At 35.9% G+C, this 22,374-nt stretch overlaps 1 protein-coding gene across 3 annotated transcripts in view; it reads right to left on the bottom strand.

The window, feature by feature from the left end:
* Window positions 1-22,374, bottom strand: part of cacna2d2a (calcium channel, voltage-dependent, alpha 2/delta subunit 2a) — a 213,955-nt gene that overhangs the window by 19,837 nt on the left and 171,744 nt on the right. For all 3 annotated transcript variants that reach the window (XM_079884907.1, XM_079884908.1, XM_079884909.1), the window contains 11 exons: window positions 17,626-17,787; window positions 15,570-15,680; window positions 15,173-15,251; window positions 9,201-9,250; window positions 3,618-3,707; window positions 2,507-2,572; window positions 1,585-1,659; window positions 1,438-1,512; window positions 1,220-1,291; window positions 497-568; window positions 312-373 (listed from right to left, as the gene is read on the bottom strand). In XM_079884907.1, the coding sequence (XP_079741033.1) occupies window positions 312-373; window positions 497-568; window positions 1,220-1,291; window positions 1,438-1,512; window positions 1,585-1,659; window positions 2,507-2,572; window positions 3,618-3,707; window positions 9,201-9,250; window positions 15,173-15,251; window positions 15,570-15,680; window positions 17,626-17,787 (914 nt within the window). The remainder of the gene's footprint in view (window positions 1-311; window positions 374-496; window positions 569-1,219; window positions 1,292-1,437; window positions 1,513-1,584; window positions 1,660-2,506; window positions 2,573-3,617; window positions 3,708-9,200; window positions 9,251-15,172; window positions 15,252-15,569; window positions 15,681-17,625; window positions 17,788-22,374) is intronic.

The raw sequence follows: 22,374 nt of genomic DNA, 5'->3' as shown, positions 1-22,374 counted from the left end.
ATTACATAACCAGAAAAACAGCTACTAAGGAGGATGATCATTTTCTGAACAAGAAAAAGAGTTTTTAAAGAGTTATAAAGCCCTATATTGTGCTTTATCATGGAAAATTTCATGCACAGAATATGTAAATTCATTGGAATAATTGCTAATATCCAAAATGTCCTGCTATAAAGACCAACTTATAGAACCATACTGCTCATTTTGGCATTGAATGTTTTACAGTCTAAACTTTTAAAATAGCCGAGAGGATGTAGAAACAAAGTGACTGACATCAACAGAAACATGAATGAGCGAGCGTGTCATATTCATACCTGTAATCTGTGCCACTCACTGGACTCCATATGTACGTCCTCTGGGCCTCATCAATGTAGCGCTGAAAATACACATACAGAGAGCAGCAGATTACCAAACAACCGCAAGATTTTCATTACATATCACACTATAGAAAATAGCACACTATCACACATTATTTTTAGTAAGAGGTCATGTGACTCACCTCATCAACAGACTTTACTAGTGTCTTGAATCTCCTCTGTCCAGATTTGCCATCAATCATTTGACGACGGATCTAGGAAAGGATAAAAGATTCTTAATAAGCTCATTGTGTATTAATATTTTGCGGTGAGCTCTAGGATCTCATGTTAGTACATTAAAGTGTGATTAAATGTGATTTAAAATCTTTCTAGGAAGTCCTTGAGTTTTCCTGTTATAAAATTTGGTGTTGGTAAGATTTTTAAATGTTTTTGAAAGAAGTCTTGTATGCTCACCAAAGCTGCATTTATTAGAGCAAAAATACAGTAAAATCAATAATATAGTGAAATATTATCATGTAAAATAGCAGTTTCTATTTGAAAATATAATTTATTCCTGTGATCCATCATTACTCCACTCAAAAGTCCAAACGAGCATTTATTTTGGTCATTTTATAAAATGTCTTTACTGTCATTTTTGATCAATCTATTTTGAACATCTTTGCTGAATAAAAGACCCCCCCCCCCCCCCCAAATTTTTTTTTTTTTTTTTAAATAATAATCTTGCTGACCTCAAATGGTTAAGTGCCATCAAAATTTTAATAAAAAGAAAACTTTTCTTTTTTCCAGAAACACATCCTACTGGGCTAAATCTCATGAAGGACAGGTTGTCCGATTAGTTACTTTATGGCATTTTAATGATGTATTTGGCATATTTGCATGAGAGAACTTGTTTCAGAGATGTTCACCTCCTCCTTGTTGGTGTCTGGAAGTTCAGCATCCAAGAAGTCCAATGTGACCGGCTCTCTGAAGCTAATGATCTATACAAATCCATTAGGGAAAAAATGATTATTATAGATATTGAGATAAACATGTCATTAAAAATGTAAGGCAGGAAGAAAACAAGAGAATAACTACATTTAGGGCAAAATGTAAGATCTATAAACAAGTGAGAAATGATTTTCACCTTAGGCTGTAGGTTGGGGTGTAGCAGCACGTATCCATTGGGATCTATGGCAAACGTGTAACCATTGGCTCCAAGCTGGGAACAGACACACTAATTAATGACTGATAATTGGAAGAAAGGGGACTGAAAAATAATTATTTCACTTACTTTATACCGCGGTGTGAGTTCTTTAATTTCATTGAGGGCGATGTCTACACCCATGACACCGAGAATCAACTGATTCTGAAATAAAGAAACCAGAAGGTAACAAAAAATGCAATGAAAAGGACCACAAGGGGGCAGAATTGATGTATGACAAAACTACAGGTAAGCTAACAGCCAGGAGTCAAAAACAAAAATGGATGAATGCTTCGAGAGTGCACTGTTTTTGCAACAAGCACATTCTTCATTTTTATGTTATACATAATGTTGAGTTATTGTATCATAGTTATCATGGACATTGTCAAAGTCAAAAAAAAAAAAGAAATATAGTTTTGGCAAGAAAGCATTTGCAAACGACATAAGTTGAAGGGCCAAATAAGGAGAGGAATGAATGTGCCTTAAAAAAAATATGCCATATGAGATGGCATGCGATGTGTAGAATTATAATGCACTCTGCATTTATCAGTCATACTGTCAGGACAGTTGATCATCTAATGGAAATTACTCATCAATCAATGCACAAGTACAAACGCTACAGATTCAATTCGGAAGCATCTTGCCAAACGGACAATATTCAAAGTATAGTTTCACCTGGAAATATATCATGAAAGTGATTGCAACTTCATTCCAGGCTATTATAGTAAATAAATGTAAAATAAATGTGACAATATAACATATAAAACTTCAAAAGTCAAACGGCCTGGTGTGCCTTCAAAGTCAAGCCCTGTTCAATATGCATTCAACATTGTGAAACATGCCGCTCTCAAACAGTTTGTCAATGTCAGTTAGGGAACATGCTAAGAATTAGAAGTGGAACGTGATCATACTAATAATGCAAAAACGCCATAATGCAACATTTGTTTCGTCCTGCAGGGTATACAAAACAAATTACCAGCAGTTCAATTACAGGAAGCTGCTCGCGACTTACTTTAGAGTCCCCGTCAGCGGTGAGATTGAAGACGGGCATTGTGCCGGTAATGACGAGACCTAAACCCTGTAAAAACAAACACAGAAACATCAAATGTTTGTTGTTTTCGCTGTGAACTAGAGGAAGGATCTCACAGTACACTGCACACATGAATAAAACACTGCCTCATATAAACCGCCGTCCAACTCCTAGTAAAATTATATGGTCAATGACAAAGCAAACTAGCTGTGGAGATTCAAATTTGTGCAGTCTGGTAATAAAACAAAGAATGAACAATATCACAGTCAGTGGCCACCGCTAACAATGCAATCTGAAACTGTTTCTCAGTCTCAAATCAATGAATAACGGGATGTGTTTGTGTGTTTCTACAGGATTTAGTTCTCGCAAACGTGCTAAACAAAACCAAACATTTCTACTTCAACAGTTTATAAACAAAACTTATTGGAAACACTTTATTTTACAGTGTCCTTGTTACACGTGTTACATGTAGTTACTGTAGTAATAACTATAAATGATGCATAATTACATGCAACTAACCCTAAACCAAACCCTTACTCTATAGTAAGTACATGTAGTTAATTATTATAAGACAGTATTCAAAATGTATAATACTGTAACACGGACACCTTATTTCAGCAGCATAAGCATATTTAAGTACACTTTATCATTTGAACAAAACATGTGTTTTAAAAAGTTTCTGACTCGGACATACAGTAATACCTGCAGTTCAGTGAGTGAGTCATCAAAGATGATTCACAGAGAAAGTGAGTCATCTGACCGATTCAGTCCATTGTTCTATTCAGATCGAGTCACCAAATGATTCATTTAAAAGAATCACAATAATTGATTGATTTGTGAATTAGACAGCCCATTGTGCAATAAAAATGCAATAGAATGTTTCTTTTGAATTTACTGTCAACATGCTATTTTGAACTATAAAATTAACTATTGATTATAATATTCATTTAATTGTTTGATTTAACTTGTAATAAACAAACACACAATTCAAGTGGTTTCAGAGTCCGGGCAGACCTATGAATTGGCCATATTTGAAACTATAAAATGCAATTTTGAGTTTGCTGCTGATGAAGATGATGGTAATCTTCCATACCAGAGCATCCTGGTAAACGTTGGTCCACTGCACTTGTTTTGCCCTTTGGCCTGCCAGCACCATCGGCCGTCCCAGAACATCTAGGTACTCCTGAAAAAGAAAAAAAAACCCACATAAATCATAAGAATAGTATTCCAACACAATTTTACAACAAGCATGCCCAGAATCACCAATCAAAACCCATCTATTCTCAACAGGTTTCAACTATTAACACTCTCTGCTCTCACACCTCCCGCCGCCATAAAGCAAACGACTCCGACTCGCCGCTCCATTACATAAAGCACGCTGTTAAAAGTGTCCGCCCGAGGGGCCAGTGAAGCCAGCTGCACTTCCAGCCGGAACAAATCATCAGAAAGCAGCTATTAAAGCATATTACAACGGGCAGAAAGCACATCCTCGCTCTGCAGAGGTAGGGTGTTCTGCCACAGGATGACACTTGTTGGATCGCCGTAAGCACGCACTTATGAACGACATTTATGACTTCAACACCACACTCTTTGGGAGGTTAATCATTTAAAGAAGGGAACCTCGCATAACAACAGGCTCATATTTGACCCCAGAGTCAACAGAAAAAAAATTAAAATTTGTTTAAATACAAAAAACTGAAATTAATATAAATTAAAGCTAAATAGATAAAAATACTAAACACTATAAATAGTGTCACAATTCCAAATAAATGCTAAAAATAGACTTTATTTTTTAATTAGTTTCCCCAAACCTTTTGACCAATGAATGTCCTTGATGTTTCCAGCCATTCATGATTCTTTATTTCATTTTCTAGAGATTGCACTTAATTTAAACATTTAAATGAACTGAGCAAAACTTAAAGTAACTATAGAATTGTCTGTTTTATTAATTGTATTATTAAATTTTCAATTATTATTTAATTGTTTAATATTTGTTTATTATTTTATTAACATTTAGAAATTTTCATTATATTTCCATGTTTTTTCATTTTGACCGTGAGAAAAACACAATAATTTTTTTCCTGTTTATTTTGACATTTCATGAAATTCAACCGAATATTTCACGACCCTAGGTCAACGCTGGGCAAAGTAAACATATAATTAATAAATGCAGTCTTTCAAGGTCCGTGTACTTTTGCGGCCATTCCTTTTTCCTTTTTTAACTCGTAATTGAAAAACTATTCACATACAAACTTAATTTCCTTATATACAATGCTTATTTCATTGAAAATCAAATACTTGACATACAACTTTTTTTCCCTTTTACAAAAATGCGAAATTTGATTTCTGCATTTTATTTGCGCATATCATGGTATGGTCGATGTATTGTCCAACCCGACTTTCTGCGGCTCGAATTCCCTTTGCTGCCAAATAACCGGTCATCAACTTCCGAGCGCAGGTTGGTCCTGCCTGAGTGGTGAAACTAATGAACTGAAACACAATTGTTGGCTTGTTTTCACAGACAGGGCTTAGACTAAGCCAAGATTAGGCCTTAGTTCAATAAGGATATGTAAGTAGCTTTTATAAACGTGCCTTAGAAAGCAAGAAAAAAAATTACTGCTGTGCATCTTGATAATGATTTTATGTAATTAATTAATTCAATTCATGAGGGTTGCATTTGGTAGGGACATGTCACACCCGAAAATGACAATGACTAGTACCGTAATGCATACAGCCTTGTCGAGATAACACCGCAAGTCACATAGCCTATATTAGCCAATAACATATATTACATTGAAATTGCATTACTGTATTTTATTAGTTACTTCTTGTAGGATACAGCTATCTCCAGTTGAGAGTCAGAAACTTCCCGTCTCAGACAATGACTGGCACAACATCGTCTCACACTCCTCGCCGAGCAACCTCGCCCGACACCAAGTTGAGACAGGTGCTCTGCAATGTCCGTGTGTGTTTTGTGTTTTAAAATCATGTCAGAAATCCCCTGTCTGTAGACATGGCTCTTATCATTTAACACTGCAGGGAAATGATAATTGCCGGGTTCTAATCTGGCCTTAGAAAACCAGTAGGCTAAAATCGGAATTTTTTTCCATATTAATTTGTGAATATTTAATAAAGGTTTATTAAAGGTTTATGTTTAATAAAGGGGCAAAAGGTCATAAACAAAATTTTGAAAATACGTCAATATTTTTTTGCGCAGCATTTGGTGTGTACAGTTCAAATTTTGGTGTTCAACTTTGCGTTTTAAAAATACAACAACCGGTAATTTTTCGTTTTTCAATTACGGGTTAAAAAAAGGGAAAAGAAATGGACGCAAAAGTACACGGACCTTTCAACTTCAACATCTTTACACAGCTAATGGAGGGCCAGAAGCTCATGTGTCAGTATGAAAGCCACTCGCTTGTATAAGTGTGGCCTTTTGACGAAACCGCAGCATTAGGCCACTTTTATTTCTTGTTGGAACATAGAAGTGCTGACAAGCGTAACCTATTCTATTATTAGCTCACTAAAACACCGTTTAACGTGCCGTGGGGACAGAGACGCAGCCGAGACGATGACAGGCGGGAGAAAGGAGGAAGGTAAACAGCGGTGGGTCTGTAATGTGGTCTCTGTGGAACGAGAGGATAAAGAGCAGTGACACAGCAGGACACCGGCACAGATTAGCTCGGGGATTTATAGTCTGTGTGTCCATAAACGTTCATGAACTCAATGCAGCAGCTCAATCATGAAGGAGCTGCATTCATATTCATATTATTGTTGTTATACTCGTCGCCTTCAGCAATGTCACACTTTAATGTTACACAAGTGGGCCTAGAGTATAAGGTTAAGGCAGCTTTTTCCGTTTAATTTCACAATCAACTCAACAGCTTTCCAATCACAGTAAATATCTGAGTGTTTATTCAAACAGCACGTGAGTAATTCAAATTAAGCATAAATATATAATATAATAATTCTATATACACTACCATTTGAAAGTTTGGGGTCAACACAATAAAAAAATGAAATAAAAAAAATGAATACTTTTACTCAGCAAAACTGATCAAAAGAGACATTCATAATGTTTAAACATTTTTCTGTTTCAAATCAGTTCTGTTCTTTTTAATTAGCTGTTTATTAAAGAATCCTGAATGAAAATGTATTGCGGTTCCCACAAATTATTAAGCAGCACAATTGTTTTTAACACTGACAATAAGAAATGTTTCTCGAGCAGCAAATCAGCATATTAGAATGTTTTGTGATGATGTATAAAAATTCAGCTTTGCATCACAGGAATTGCATGTTAAAATATATTCAAATAGAAAACAGTGATTTGAAATTGTATATCATTGTTTTTACTGTATTTTTGATCAAATAAATGCAGCCTTGGTGAGCAGAAGAGACTTCTTTCATAAATTATTTTTTTTTACTGGCTTTTTTGAACTGTAGCGTATATATATATATATATTAGGGCTGTCAAAAGATTAATCGCGATTAATCGCATCCAAAATAAAAGTTTGTGTTTAAATAATATATGTGTGTGTACTGTGTATAATTAAATTTGTATATATAAATACACACACATGCTTGTATATATTTAAGAAAAATGTGTAATTTATATATAAAAAAATTATATTTATATATAATATAAATTATATATAAATATATACAGTATATGTATGTAAATATTTCTTAAATATATACATGCATGTGTGTGTATTTATATATACAAAATAATTATACACACTACACACACATATATTATGTAAACACAAACTTTTATTTTGGATGCGATTAATCGCGATTAATCTTTTGACAGCCCTAATATATATATATATATATATATATATATATATATATATGCAATTAATATAGCACCATCCACATTTTGTAGTATACTTTACAAAAAGTACTATGTGAAACAGGATACAGTATGGAACAATAAACATTTCATAAAATGGTATGTTACACTGTTGTCACATGACCTCACTATGTTGCATATTCAATTCTTTGTATGGTGTGCATCTTGCAAATAGTTTGCATTTTTGCATTTTTTATGTAATTTGTGTACAATTTGTCTCAACTTTCGGCTGTATTTCAAGCTGCAATGCATACTGGGAACAAAACAATTTAAAAATTGTTTGTTCAGATGGAAATTTCGAACAACATTTTGAACAAATACTTGAGTATATTCTAAGGTCAATTAAACAACTTTTGTCAAACAACATTTAGCGTATTCTTGGTCAGTACACACAAAATAATAAACAGACTCCTCCTACTAAGCAATTTTTTTTACATTTGTTAGAAGATTTTTACATTTGTTGGATTTTTTTTTTTTGCAGTGTGTTTTTCCTGACGGAAATCCACCAGCATCCGTAAAGATTTGCCGTGGGAGTGTGGTTATTTGTGTAACAGTGTGTGACAGAAGAGGAGGAAGCGTGAGGTGCACAGGTGTGGTGGACGCTGATGTCCATATATACAGTTAGGAGCACACACCTGTCTCACGCAGGCTATTAGAATAAGTGGCAGTTCTCTGAATAAAATTACACTCAGCCTAATGGAACAGCTGATGGTCTATTCCGGAGCCTGTGGGGAGGTTAGACGCAGACCGAGAGGAGGGGATGAGGAGGAGGAGACAGGAATGAATAAAGCAAAGTTGGATTGGAAAAAGAGGGGAACAGATAGTAAAAGGTGATAGAGAGTAGATAAAGAAGAAAGGCTGTGAACGGAATAATCACAGGGAAGATGTGGGGAAATTGGACCGACTGCTTTCGGAGAAGAGCAATGTTATTGCGGCGGGTTTCCTGGGCCGCGGGAAAGATTGCTGGAGGATAATGAAAACTGTACGGAAGTGGATTAGAGAAATCACAGTCCCATTTGAATCTTATTGATGCTAAATATAGAAGTCTGTATCGCTTTATCCGTCCCTCCATCTTTATAGTTCTGCTCTCTAGCGTGACATATATATCTCGAAATTGTGATAACATCATTGTGCTTCAAAGCTCATGAAGCAGAATGAACCTACAGTGAACTGGATTCATGTACAGAGGCTTTATTAAAACGGCTCTGAAATCTGATTGGCTGCCACAGCCCCTTTTGAAGTAGAGATGCACACTGGCAGATACATTGTTTATTGTGATTATTAATTTTAATGCATCAGTACTGTCTCTCATGTTGCTGTTGTTTTATAAAAGCAATGAGCCACTCAAAGCCACGCACGACCAAAAGAAAGCCACCAAAGCTGCATTTATTTGAACAAAAATCCAGTAAAAACTGTAATATTGTGGAATATTATTATAATAAAAAAGCAGTTTTCTATTTAAATATATTTTAAAATGTAATTTGTTTACGTGATGCAAAGCTGAATTTTCAGCATCATTACTCCAGTCTTCAGTGTCACATGATCCTTCAGAAATCATTCTAATATGCAAATATAGTATCTAATATAGAAATAAACATGTCTGATTATTATCAATCTTGAACAGTTTTTGCTGCTTAATATTTTTGTGGAAACCATGACATTTTTTTCAGGATTCTTTGATGAATAAAACGTTCAAAGAACAGCATTTATTTGAAATAGAAATACTTTGTAATGCTATAAATGTATCCTTTCTCAATAGACATATTTCTTTCTTTTAAAATGTACATATATATGAAATAAGAAGCGGTAGAAATGACTAACCTGTGTGTTGATTCTAATGGCTCCAATGGAAGGGATCTCAAAGTAGTAACCTGTTCAGAAATAAACACAAAGCAGTAACAGGGTTGGTTAATGTTGACATATTTGCTCTGCACACTACATAATGAGCTGACTAAACAGGCAACGACTTTAGGGGTTTGAATGTGTGCTACTGACATTAATGCAGTTCAAAACAACCAACAAAATAATATTAAACTACCTTGTTTTGACAAGAATCTAAAGCTGTTTTAATATAATACTTTTTATAGCAATCCCGGAAATCACAGTGGCAAATTTAGTGCAATTATTTTGAGGCAATTGCTGATCTGTTTTGTGTCTGTGTGAGTGTCTCATTGAGTATTCAGAGACTGTGCTTCAGAGCTGATTATTGAGAGAGTGGACACACGGGCAGGGTCAATACGGCCCGCTCACCACGTTATTAGAGACGAGAGCATCTGAATAAAAAGCAGAACATCTGAGACAAACGACTTTCACTTCAAACTGCTACTTCAAACTTAACTTACAGCCATTTTCATATGTATGTATGTATACATGTATGTATGGATAAATGCATGCATGCATGTATGTATGTATGTATGGATAGATGTATGTATGCATGTATGTATGAACAGTATACAATATGTATGTATTGCATGTATGTATGTACTGTATATATATGAATGCATGTATGTATGTATGTTATGTATGCATGTATAGATTTATGTATGTAAATCTTTATGGGTAATTTTCTGATTGTTCCAATCCAATCTGACTTCTGACCTGTAATGCTGTCTGAATCATAATCACACACTGTTCGTTCACTGGCCAGAGGAGAACTGAGCGACTGAGCCTGGGTTCTCCCAAGGTTTTTTTCTCCATTCTGTCACCTGATGGAGTTTTGGTTCCTTGCCACTGTCTCCTTTTTTCACCTTTGTTGCCATTGGCTTTTGGCTTGCTTAGTTGGGGACATTAAATGTAATATTGATCTGACTGTATTGACACCATTATATGAGAATTGAACTGAGCTGGACGATGACATCACGGTTTTCTCCAGAGCGGCTATATATATATATATATATATACTAGGGCTGTCAAACGATTAATCGCATCCAAAATAAAAGTTTGTTTTTACATAATATATGTGTGTGTACGGTGTATAATTATTTTCTATATATAAATACACACACATGCATATATATTTAAGAAATATTTGCATGTATATACTGTGTATATATATTTATATTATATATAAATATTTTATATATAAATAACACATTTTTCTTAAATATATATGCATGTGTGTGTATTTATATATAGAAAATAATTATACTCCATACACACACATATATTATGTAAACACAAACTTTTATTTTGGATGCGATTAATCGCGATTAATCGTTTGACAGCCCTAATATATAAATGAACTAAATTAATAACTTTTTTACAACAAAAATGAAACATCACTTAAGCAACCTACTTAAGCTGGACTGTGACGCTATTTTCTTCTGGAAACAAACTTTGTTGCATTATTTTCCTGTTATCTCTATAAAGCTGCTTTGAAATAATCTGTATTGTAAAAAGCGCTATATAAATAAATGTGACTTGACTTGACTTTACTTGACTATGTATGTATGCATGTATGTATATATGTATGGATTGATTTATGTATGTATATATGGATAGATTCATGTATGTATATATGTATGTATGTATGTATGGATAGATTAATGTATGTATGTATGGATAGATTCATGTATGTATGTATGGATAGATTCATGTATGTATGTATGGATAGATTCATATATGTATGTATGGATAGATTCATGTATGTATGTATGGATAGATTCATGTATGTATGTATGGATAGATTCATATATGTATGTATGGATAGATTCATGTATGTATGTATGGATAGATTCATATATGTATGTATGGATAGATTCATGTATGTATGTATGGATAGATTCATGTATGTATGTATGGATAGATTCATGTATGTATGTATCAATAGATTCATATATGTATGTATGGATAGATTCATATATGTATACTGGATAGATTCATGTGTGTATTAGAGCCCTGCAAGCCCGTCGGGGCCCGACGGGGCCCGACAGGCTAAGCCCATTCGGGCCGGGCTCGGGCCGTTTTTTTTTTTTTTACAGATCGGGCTCGGGTCGGGCTCGGGCTTATTTTAGCTTCTCTCCTCATTGTGTATATAATTAACGTGCAGCAGAGCACACGTCACGAAGTGTGTATGAAATATTGTTATATTGATTATATTATAAATATTATACATCACCTAAGAAAGTAACACAAACGCAACACGCATACACGAACGCGCGCGCGTCACTCACGTGCATTAAACAGGTGACACTTCAGTTACTGAAAAGCAAAGAAAGGTAGGCCGTTTATTTACTTATTTTTGCGGTTAGATCCCGTAGCACTATATTCTCCCTTCATGTTTATGCTTCTGTGTAATGGACGGTTTGTCCAATATTTTTGGGCATGATGTTTCAGGCCTATAATAAAAGTTTACCTCTTAGTAGCGTGTGACGTGTGTGTGTTTGCGTGTGTAGCAGAGACAGTGCGCATCAGAGAGCGCGCGATGTGTGTGTGTTTGCGTGTGTAGCAGAGACAGCGCGCATCAGAGAGCGCGCGACGTGTGTTTGCGTGTGTAGCAGAGACAGCGCGCGTCAGAGAGAGAGAGCGCGCCAAAGAGCGCGCGCGTCAGAGAGAGCTTAAAAGTGATTGATGTTGGTCTCGGGTCGGGTCGGGTTCGGGCTGAAAAAATTGCAGGCGTTGTCGGGCTGGGGTCGGGTAGGGCTTGAACACCACGGGCCAGGGCCGGGCTAGGGCTGGAGTTTTTGGCCCGTGCAGGGCTCTAGTGTGTATGTATGGATGTATGTATGGATATTTTCTAAACAGGTACCATGTGTTTTTCTAACTATCTGTGGGATGAAAACAAATTGAAATCATTCAAACAAGAAATCGGTTCAGCCAGTGTGCCATTATTGCAGTAAAGGTCATTGAACAATTTCAGTCTTAATAAGTTCAGGATCAACATTTTGCAGCTCATTTGAGCTGAAACCATCATTAACATAGAGGTGGGGTGTAGAGTTCAAATCACCAGAGGACATCAGTGTCTAAAAACTGCTTTTCTTGCTATCCATTATCAATACCAACTCTTTCCCTGCAGGCACTTAATAAAAAAGATTATCACAATCAGGTTTATAATTTAAAAAAGCAGATGTTTTTGTCAAAACTGACTATTTTTTCTTTTACTAAATGTTGATTAAATAAATATTCATTTATAAATACTGCATAAATATTAACAATTAATATTAACATTTAATATTATTTTTTTTTTCCCTTTCTCTAATCAAATTATTTTAAACAAAATATGCTTTTTTTTAAAGTTATACTCAAAACTGAGGGACAAATCAAAATGATTTTCCATGGTAATTGCCATCATGCCACAAATGTTGGATTAGATTAAGCTTAACTGGTGTTGTACCCGGAACGTCCCTTTCAGAAGGCGACGGCCCCTAAAATGACTGCAGATAAGGAAGTCAAATCTAGTTCAGCTAATGAATCAGAAATAATTTAAAAGTCTTTAGAAGCGTATCAAAGTCAAGAGAATTAGAGTGTAAAAAAGAAAAAAAAAAGAAAAAAAAATGTTCAGAAGATGTCTGAGGGTCAAACCAATCAGCACAGCAGAAAGAATCTAATCAAATCAATGCGAGTCGCCGGGAATCAAAGAGACTCGGAATTGGCTCTGATTCAGCGCCGGCCATATGAGACTCTGTTTGTGTCAGCGGAGTGTGAACGAGCGCACTGAGAGACAGCCGGTGGAGTGACAACACACACTAAGCCGTGTCAAACAAACATGTCTCTCATTGTTGCCGCAAGTCTGATCCCTTGACTTGGTCATGATTACAAAACGTTGAATCCATTTGTCTCCGCCGCAAAAACAATAAGACGCAGACAATCCGATGCAATCCTAGTCTTAACAAGCTAGTCAAAGTGTTCATGCATATGTTTGGAGAAGGAAACCTGTTATTTTCCGCTGTTTTTTTTAACCAATCTAGCAACACCTGCGAATGCTTTCAGTCAGATATGGTGTCGTACACGTATTCTACAGCAAAGGGAGAGACGTGGACGATGTGGTCTTTGTGAGGGTGTCAGGGGCGTTCCTCTGTGTCTTTGTGATATGGGCGAGCGAAATGAAAGCCTGCGGTGGAGATGGAGTCCGCTGAGAAAAGCGTCTTGCTTGCTGTGCCAGACTGCGTCCCCTCACTGCCAGTCATTACAGCTGAGAACATGGCCGCACAGAGGGCTAATCCTTAAGTGGAAGCGCTTTTGGCTGGAGACGCCGAGAAGTTGCGAGCGTGGTTATCGCTGCGACGGCAGTTCCTCTTCGGCTAATTAATTAGGAGGAGGGGAGGGAGGAGGGGGTCTCTGAAGTATTCTGCTACCATTCCTTATTAACTAATCAGAGCTGGAGAGGGACTGATTGTGAGAGTGTTTGCGCTACAGGCCTGGATTTAACTTGTTAGTTCAGACAGGTCAACATTACTTAAGCACTGTTGACCAACTCTTGGTGCTATTACACAATAGTGTGTACAATGTTATAAAATGGGTTGTGGGTTTAAAATCTGATTGTATTAATCGTTGTACACTAGTCTATTAAACCAAATTTAAAATGAAGAATATTTATGTTATTCAGTATTATTACTACTGAAAGGAACTTGTTATTTACATTTTCTGAAGAAAATGTGAGTGTTGCTTGCTGCCACAATGGCTCTAGGTGGTTGCTAGGGTGTTGCTATGTGCTTGCTTAAGTGTTCTGTGCAATTGTAGAATATTGCTATGCGCCTGCTAGGGTATATGAGAGGTTGCTAGGGTGTTGCTACAGTATGTGTTTGCCAAGGTGTTCTTAACATTTTAGCATTTTGCTATATGGTTGCTATGAAGATTTCTACATTTTCTGAAGAAAATGTGAGTGTTTCTTGTCGCCCCAATGCTAGGGTGTTCTGGGTGGTTGCTAAAGTGTTGCTGTGCGCTTGCTTAAGTGTTCTGCACAATTTTAGCACATTGCTATGTGTTCTGGGTGGTTGCCAGGGTGTTGCTGTGCTCTTGCTAAGGTGTGCCTGCCAAGGTGTTCTTAACATTTTTAGCACATTTATATGTGGTTGCTAGGGTGTTGCTATATGCCTGTCAAGGTGTTCTTAACAATTTTAGCACGTTTATATGTGGTTGCTAGGGTGTTGCTATATGCCTGCCAAGGTGTTCTTAACAATTTTAGCACATTCATATGTGGTTGCTAGGTTGTTGCTATGTGCCTGTCAAGGTGTTCTTAACAATTTTAGCACGTTTATATGTGGTTGCTAGGGTGTTGCTATATGCCTGCCAAGGTGTTCTTAACAATTTTAGCATGTTTATACGTGGTTGCTGAGGTGTTACTAAATGCCTACCAAGGTGTTCTTAACAATTTTAGCATGTTGGTATGTGGTTGCTAGGGTGTTGCTATATGCCTGCCAAGGTATTCTTAGCAATTTCTGCACGTTGAATTGTGGTTGCTGAGGTGTTGCTATATGCCTACCAAGGTGTTCTTAACAATTTTAGCATGTTGGTATGTGGTTGCTAGGGTGTTGCTATGTGCTTGCCAAGGTGTTCTTAACAGTTTTAGAGTGTTGCTATGTGGTTGCTAGGGTGTTGCTTTGTGCTTGCCAAGGTGTTCTTAACAATTTTAGCACGTTGATATGCGTTTGCTTGGGTGTTATTGACAATTTTAAGCATTGTTATGCAGTTGGTAAGGTGTTGCTATGTATGTGCCAAAGTGTTCTAAACATGACACATCAAATTGTGCCTAATGACAATCCTTAACCAGAAAAGTACAAACGCAAGTGAAAAGCTCAAAAGTTCTAATCTCAGAGCCAATTTTACATGCACTAGCTCCCTCCTCGCTCTCTTACCCTTGTTGGCACAGGCGATCCACTGCAGAGGAGTGACATCATAGTTGTGCTGCCCCACTGAGAATGTGAAAACTCTCACCTGTGGATGGAAGATTTTGTTTTAGGTCATGCAATCCGTGTAGCAAATGGGTCATAAAATACAGAGTATCCCTCTAAAGTATTAAGACCCTCCATTAACTTTATTTAATAGCATGTGTATTGTTTTATCATTTCAAAATATTTAGCTTGAATGTCAGTTTTATATTGGAATGACATTAGATTTATGATGTCATGGCTGTGATGTTATCCCATTGGTCCAAAATCTCACATGCTATTTTCAATTTAAGGGAGCACAGTAAAACTACTTGTCACTGGATGGAAACAGCAGAATGTTTTGGACCGAATGGCCTCGACTCACTGTTTTGTTTGGCCAGTTGTACTTCTCAAAGATGTCCTGGGCGCGATCCTCGCCGCCGTCTGTGAACATCATTATCATCTTATTGCAGTTTGCTCTCGGATTGCTGGTCTCCTGTGAGAAACAGAAACAGAGTGAGCGTCCGACTCGTAAGATTCATTCTGAGGGTGTCAAATGAGCGGGTCAGTTTGAAATCCACTCAACCTGCCTTTGCAAACAGGTGCTTTTGTTTGCATGACGGAGTGTTACTTTCGAAACCCCTTGTGCTTTTACTCTACATCCTTGAAATGCATAATTTATTAATGACGATCATAATATGCTTACGAAGCGTTTGCACTAACATACTTGCACAGAAATCATTTCAGGAATGATGCATGCTTGAATCCAATCCACTAGACAAATGACCTTGGATATAAAAGCGTCCCGTTTGGCAGAGTACCCGCACATGTGTCCGAGCACTTAACCGTGTGTGTGTGTGTGTGCAGGCACGTCTGTTCCTCTAATCATATGTCTGCTTTTGTGCCAGCTGCCGCGATTGTCCTATCTGTGATGAGTTAGCCAAAAGTCCCCTCTCACTATCCCGTCCAATCACAGCTGTCATTGACATTCGGCCTACGCCACATCACTCTGACAAGATTCTAATAAAGATAAATAATACTGCCGCAATTACAAATTTACAGCACTTTCTTCTCGGCCTATCAGGAGACAGCAGCAGGAATTATAATGCCTTGGTGGTTGTGGTTCTTCAGTCTGAGATTGTGTGTATTTGGCCCATCTCATTAATCACACCGTCGCGATCTGTTAGAGCAGAGATGGCCGAAAACAAAAATGTATATGATGAAGCCACACATGTGGCCATCAGCACACACGCTTCTGCATGGCCATATTTATCACGAATGAATCTAGAATAGTCAGAGATCTCAATACAACCTCAAACGTTTCTTTTCAGATTCTTTCATCAAGATCATTTGAAAGTTCTGTACTCTTACTGAATGTCAACTATTGACTCATTTGTGTCTGTTTTTATTGTTCTTGAGGAATTTTTAGGAAATAAATATGAGAAAAAGCTGACCCTTAAATTAAATATAGCTGAGAACTTAAATATAACTGAGATCTTTGAAGCTTTGAAAAAGCAACATCTGAGCAATAACATTTTCCGCTGAGTTGTTAAGAGGATGTTTTGGCATTAACATTAAATTTAACTAAGCCAAATCCAGCTAAATCTAGTAAAAAACGTTCTTTGGGGATACCCAAGGATCTCCTCATGGTAAAATTAATAGGTAAAATATGTTTTTAATATTTTTTTTAAATATTTTTTTTTAATATTTTTTTATTTTGTAGGTTTGTTTGTTTGTTTGTATTTTTTTATTTTCATATAAATGTAATTCCATGTACACACACACACACACACACACACACACACATATATATATATATATATATATATATATATATATATATATATATATATATAAATATAAATATGTATAAATTTATTTATTTATACACAGCTGTGCAAAATATTTAGCAAGAATGCATGAAGTGTATCAAAAGTGACATTAAAGACATTTATAATTTTACCAAAATTTCCTATTTCAAATAAATGTCTATTAATCAAAGAATGATGTATCACGATTTTATCACAGTTTCCACTAACATATTTAGCAGCTCAACTGTTTTCAACATTATTAATAATCAGAAATGATTCTTGAGCAGCAAATCAGCATATCAGAATGATTTCTGAAGGATCATGTGACACTGAAGTATGGAGTAATGATGCTGAAAATTCAACTTTGCATCACAGGAACAAATTCCATTTTTAAATATATTAAAACAGAAAAGAGTTATTTTAAATTGTATTAATATTTCACAATACTACTGTATTTTTAATGAAATAAATGCAGCCTTGGTGAGTATAAGAAACTTATATATACACACATGATAAGAGAAAACAGACTTCTGTAGGTTACAGTCTGTAGTCATTCTAATTAACTCTATTTAAAAACTCCTCAGCGTGTCTTGATGTACATAACTCGGTAAACATGTGTGTGTGTCTTACGTTTAACAGCTGGTCAAAGGCAAACTGAAAGCCGGTCTTGTAGTCTGTCGTCCCCTTCGCCTGCATGTTCATCACAGCCTCTTTGAAGATCTTCTTGTTTTTTATGTTTGCTTGGACCAGCGTGGTGAAGCACGGCACCACGGCGTACGCTTTCTCGTTGAACTGACAGACAGAGAGACAGACAGCAGCTGCTTTAGCAAGTCCATTAAAAGCTTCATTATTCATCTCCATTAGATCTCACAGCATCATCATTTCTGCTGTTAACACTCACTAATGGAGTCACTTACACCTGATTGATTTTTCCCGCAATTCATAATGTGCTTCCACTGCAGATGAATCACCTCGTATGAAACTTGAAATCTATTTAAAATCTATTTGACAACACTGATCATCTGGATGATTTAATACTGCTCAAATCAGAACATTTTTACATATTAGTGCTTTTTGACCATGCAGAACACACTGCCATTGTGAGTGGTCGACAAGGTGTTGCTATGTGGTTGCTAGGGTGCTCTAAATGGTTTTTCGTCGGTTTTATCATCTGTCAAGCGGAAAAGTAAAAAAGTAATAGAACACTTCTCCACTGAAAACATAAATAACTAAATAAATATATTCTGTCTTGCTTTCCAGGAAAATAAATAAATAAACATATTAAAAACAAGATTTAAATTTTCTTGAGAATCAAACCTGAGAAAAAAATATATTGTGTATTTTTCTAACCTCATTGGAAAATTGTATTTATTTTTGATTTACTGTTTTATTTTATAATTATTGTTTTAAACATAGATCTCTCAAAATTATAAATCCTTAAAACAAGGCCAAAAAAAGTCTAAATATTTCATGCAATTTTGCTTCCCGAATAAATTGGTCTTGTTTTAAGAATGTATAGGTATTTGTACTATAAAATATGACAAAAATACTGCTTAAGAAACTGGTGCAGGACAGGTTATGTGCTTACACTAGTACTACTGACTGACAAATGTTGGGAACTTGTCACACAACAAATACAGTGCTATGCATAAGTTTAGACACCCATACTAAAGTTGACTAAAAAGAGGAATAAAAAATAATCTTTTGGAAACTGAACTTAATGCCTTAATTAAAAAAATTAGGAAAAATCCAACCTTTAAGGACACCAATTTTCTTTGTGAATGAATAATGTATCGTAAATAAATAAATGTTCTTCCTTAAAATACAGGGTGCATACGTTTGGACACCCCTATGTTAATTTCCCATAGAGGCAGACAGATTTTTATTTTTAAGTATTTTTTTTTTTTTTTTTTTTTAGGATACTATGCATCCTGATAAAGTTCCCTTGGCCTTTGGAATTAAAATAGCCCCACATCATCACATAGCCTTCACCATACCTAGAGATTGGCATGGTTTTATTTCAGTTAGCCTAATAGCTAGTTTGATTTGCATTGAGAGATGATCTTATGGAAAGTACCCCATGCCAATCTCTAGGTGTGGTGAAGGCTATGTGATGATGTGGGGCTATTTTAATTCCAAAGGCCAAGGGAACTTTATCAGGATGCATAGTATCCTAAAAATAAAATAAATAAAAAAATACTTAAAAATAAAAATCTGTCTGCCTCTATGGGAATTTAACATAGGGGTGTCCAAACTTATGCACCCTGTATTTTAAGGAAGAACATTTATTTATTTACGATACATTATTCATTCACAAAGAAAATTGGTGTCCTTAAAGGTTGGATTTTTCCTAATTTTTTAAATTAAGGCATTAAGTTCAATTTCCAAAAGATGATTTTTTATTCCTCTTTTTAGTCAACTTTAGCATGGGTGTCTAAACTTATGCATAGCACTGTAACATCATAACACTATCAGTACAGCTTTACTTACTGAATGCACACACCTCAGCATAAACCATTCATGTGTATGTGTGTGTGAGGAAGCACAGCTGTGGAAATCTGAGGTACATCCGGCTGACTTGATTACAAGGTTCTACACCGCAGGTGCAGAGGGAAAAAAATGCCAATGCAAACAAAAATGAAACGAGAAATATCATCTTAAAACTGCCTATAGGAAAGAAAAATCCCCTAGAGATCTCTTTAACATCTCAATTACACTTCCTTGATAGAGACAGGATTAAAGAGAGAGCTGATACTTCATGAGGTTCATGAAAGAGATGCCCGGTTCGGTTCTTGAGTTCGACTGAGTTCGACTGACTCAATGATCCCACAGCTCACTGGAAGGAAGATATCAGTGAACAATGACTTACATTTCAGTCTGTTCATCACGTAAAACTATTATGGAGTACTTTTGCATCCATTTTTGAAGCTTGAAAGCTTCCGTTGCTATTGCAATTGCATGGTAAAGAGTGAACAGCACAGTCTGAATCTCTCTGTGTTCCACAAAAGAACAAGGGTGTGTAATTGTAATTGTGCCTTTTTTCTTGATTCTGATTTTGGGCTCTACTAGAAAAGGTTTTCATGCTTGAATATCTTATTTTTCACATATTCTCCATTGTTGCAGCTCCTCTCTTCCCAGTCTGTCAGTAACCATAGACAGTAAAAGAAATGGACACAGCGACCCAATTGGATTCAACGGAGACAAGTGAAGTCAGTTAGAAGCACGCACTTCCTGGGGGTCGAGCGTACTGCGCAGACTCAAACTGAGCTTGACGACGTAGATGTGACGTGAGCAGCCCGTCTGTCTTCTAGTAGCTGTGCTAAGAGAAATCTGAATCATTCCCTTCCGAAACTTGCAGAGACGGAGATCGTGAGTAGGAGGTGTCCATGAGCTAGGAGCAGGAGAAACTTTTGCTAGGTATTCTGATTAATTATTTAGTCATTTTGCCTCCACGTCCCCCCGATTGCCCGCGAGCTTCTCCTCCTGTCCATACGGTAATTTCTCTACTGTGCGACAGAGAGTCGCAGGTTATGATGCAATCGTTAGCCTATTTTTTACAAAAATTGCTTCTACAGGACCGTAACGTAAGATACAAGGTAATGGAGCCTTTTATACATTTTCGTGTTTCTTTAGAAATAAATAATGGACAAATGGAGTCTTTAAACGCCTCAGATGTAAAGTTATTCGCTGTCAAAGTGACGCCAAAATGAATAGGAGTCAATGGAATGCTAACAGCAGGTGGGGGTCCGCTAATCAATGGCGGCGCCCGGGGAACCTTCAAAAAAATATAAAACCCTGCCCCCGTCAGTAACGCTCTGTTTAGTTCCTGTCTCTATGAAGCCCCTCCTCCTGAAAAGCGCAATGTGCTCTGATTGGTCGGCCGGACCATTGTGTTGTGATTGGTCAAGAGCTCAGAGCGTGTTTCGGAAATATCACGCCCCTCACCATAACCGCGGGTTTCAACACAATACTAACTCAACTCAACCAGGCCTCGTCCCTTTTTCTGCATTTGCCTTGGGCAGGAATTATTTAAATGAGGAATATTGTGACGTGTTTCTTCCCAGAAGAACTACACTGGGAGTTTCAGGTTTCAGGGAGTTCAGAAACAGTGACACTGATATAGAGAATAACTCACTTTGGTGGAACTTTACAGACCGTTCTCATGCTCAAACAGCAGCATTACACACTAAAGAAAGCTGAACATGGAAAAGGGCATAATAGGACCCCTTAGAAAGTCAATAGGGTCAATTTTGATGTCATGTTCCTGTAAGCGTCTGGAGGTAAACAGCAGTAAACACACATAGCGACCCTAATGTGGTCTTAGACTGCTTTTCTTCACCGGGCTGTAGAATGAGCCGTGTTCCGGCTCAGATTATGATGCTCATTTTGCGCTCTCAGAGCCGGGATTAGGAAACACACACTAAGAGCCACGGATCAGCCCGGATTACTGCCGAGGGCCTCCAAAACGCTAATGTTCATTATGTGTGTGCGTCTGTGTATATGCGCATGCATATTTGCGTGGGTTGCGTTTGCGGGCTGCTATTGTGCGCTCGCAATAAATGAACTCTCCGTAGATTAAATGTTTATGTGCATTCTGCATCCACAATTTCATAGAGGTTAACATTTAAAGAGGATTCACAGGATGGAATATTAATGCTGGTGTCTTCTCAAATGTATTTACTATGAATAATAGCTTACAAAAATTATTGCATATTCTCACTAATCAAGCAATATAACGTATAAACAACCTCACTTAAAATAGCATTTAGCTACAGTGTTATATATATATATATATATATATATATATATATATATATATATATATATATATATATATATATATATACATACATACATACATACATACTTTTATATAAATAAATGATTTTAATAAATAATAAAAATTATATTTTCTAAAAAGTATGTATATAAAATTTATGAAATGTGTCATTGTTTGTTAATATTATTTAAATATACACATATATACACAAAATGTGCATATATATTAATAATAAAAGTTTTTTATTAAACTATTATTTCATTACAATAAATTTGGAAATGTGGCCTATGCCAATTCTTATTAATATTTTTTAAATATATATATATATATATGTATATATATATATATATATATATATATATATATATATATATACTGTATATATATATATATATATATATATATATATATATATATATATATATATACCGGTATATATATTAATGTAACATTAATCAAAATATTTTATTAAAATACTATTTTATAATAATAAACTATAATCATAATAATACAATTAAAAATAATAATCATGTACATGCAATACATGAAATGTGGCCTATTATTTACTCATATTATTCAAAAAAGGACAGTGTGTGAAC

Source organism: Squalius cephalus (assembly GCF_949319135.1).
Source record: "Squalius cephalus genome assembly, chromosome: 10".
Lineage (NCBI taxonomy): Eukaryota > Metazoa > Chordata > Actinopteri > Cypriniformes > Leuciscidae > Squalius > Squalius cephalus.
The sequence above is the reverse complement of the archived record's forward strand: the minus strand, read 5'-3'. Positions and strand labels throughout refer to the sequence as shown.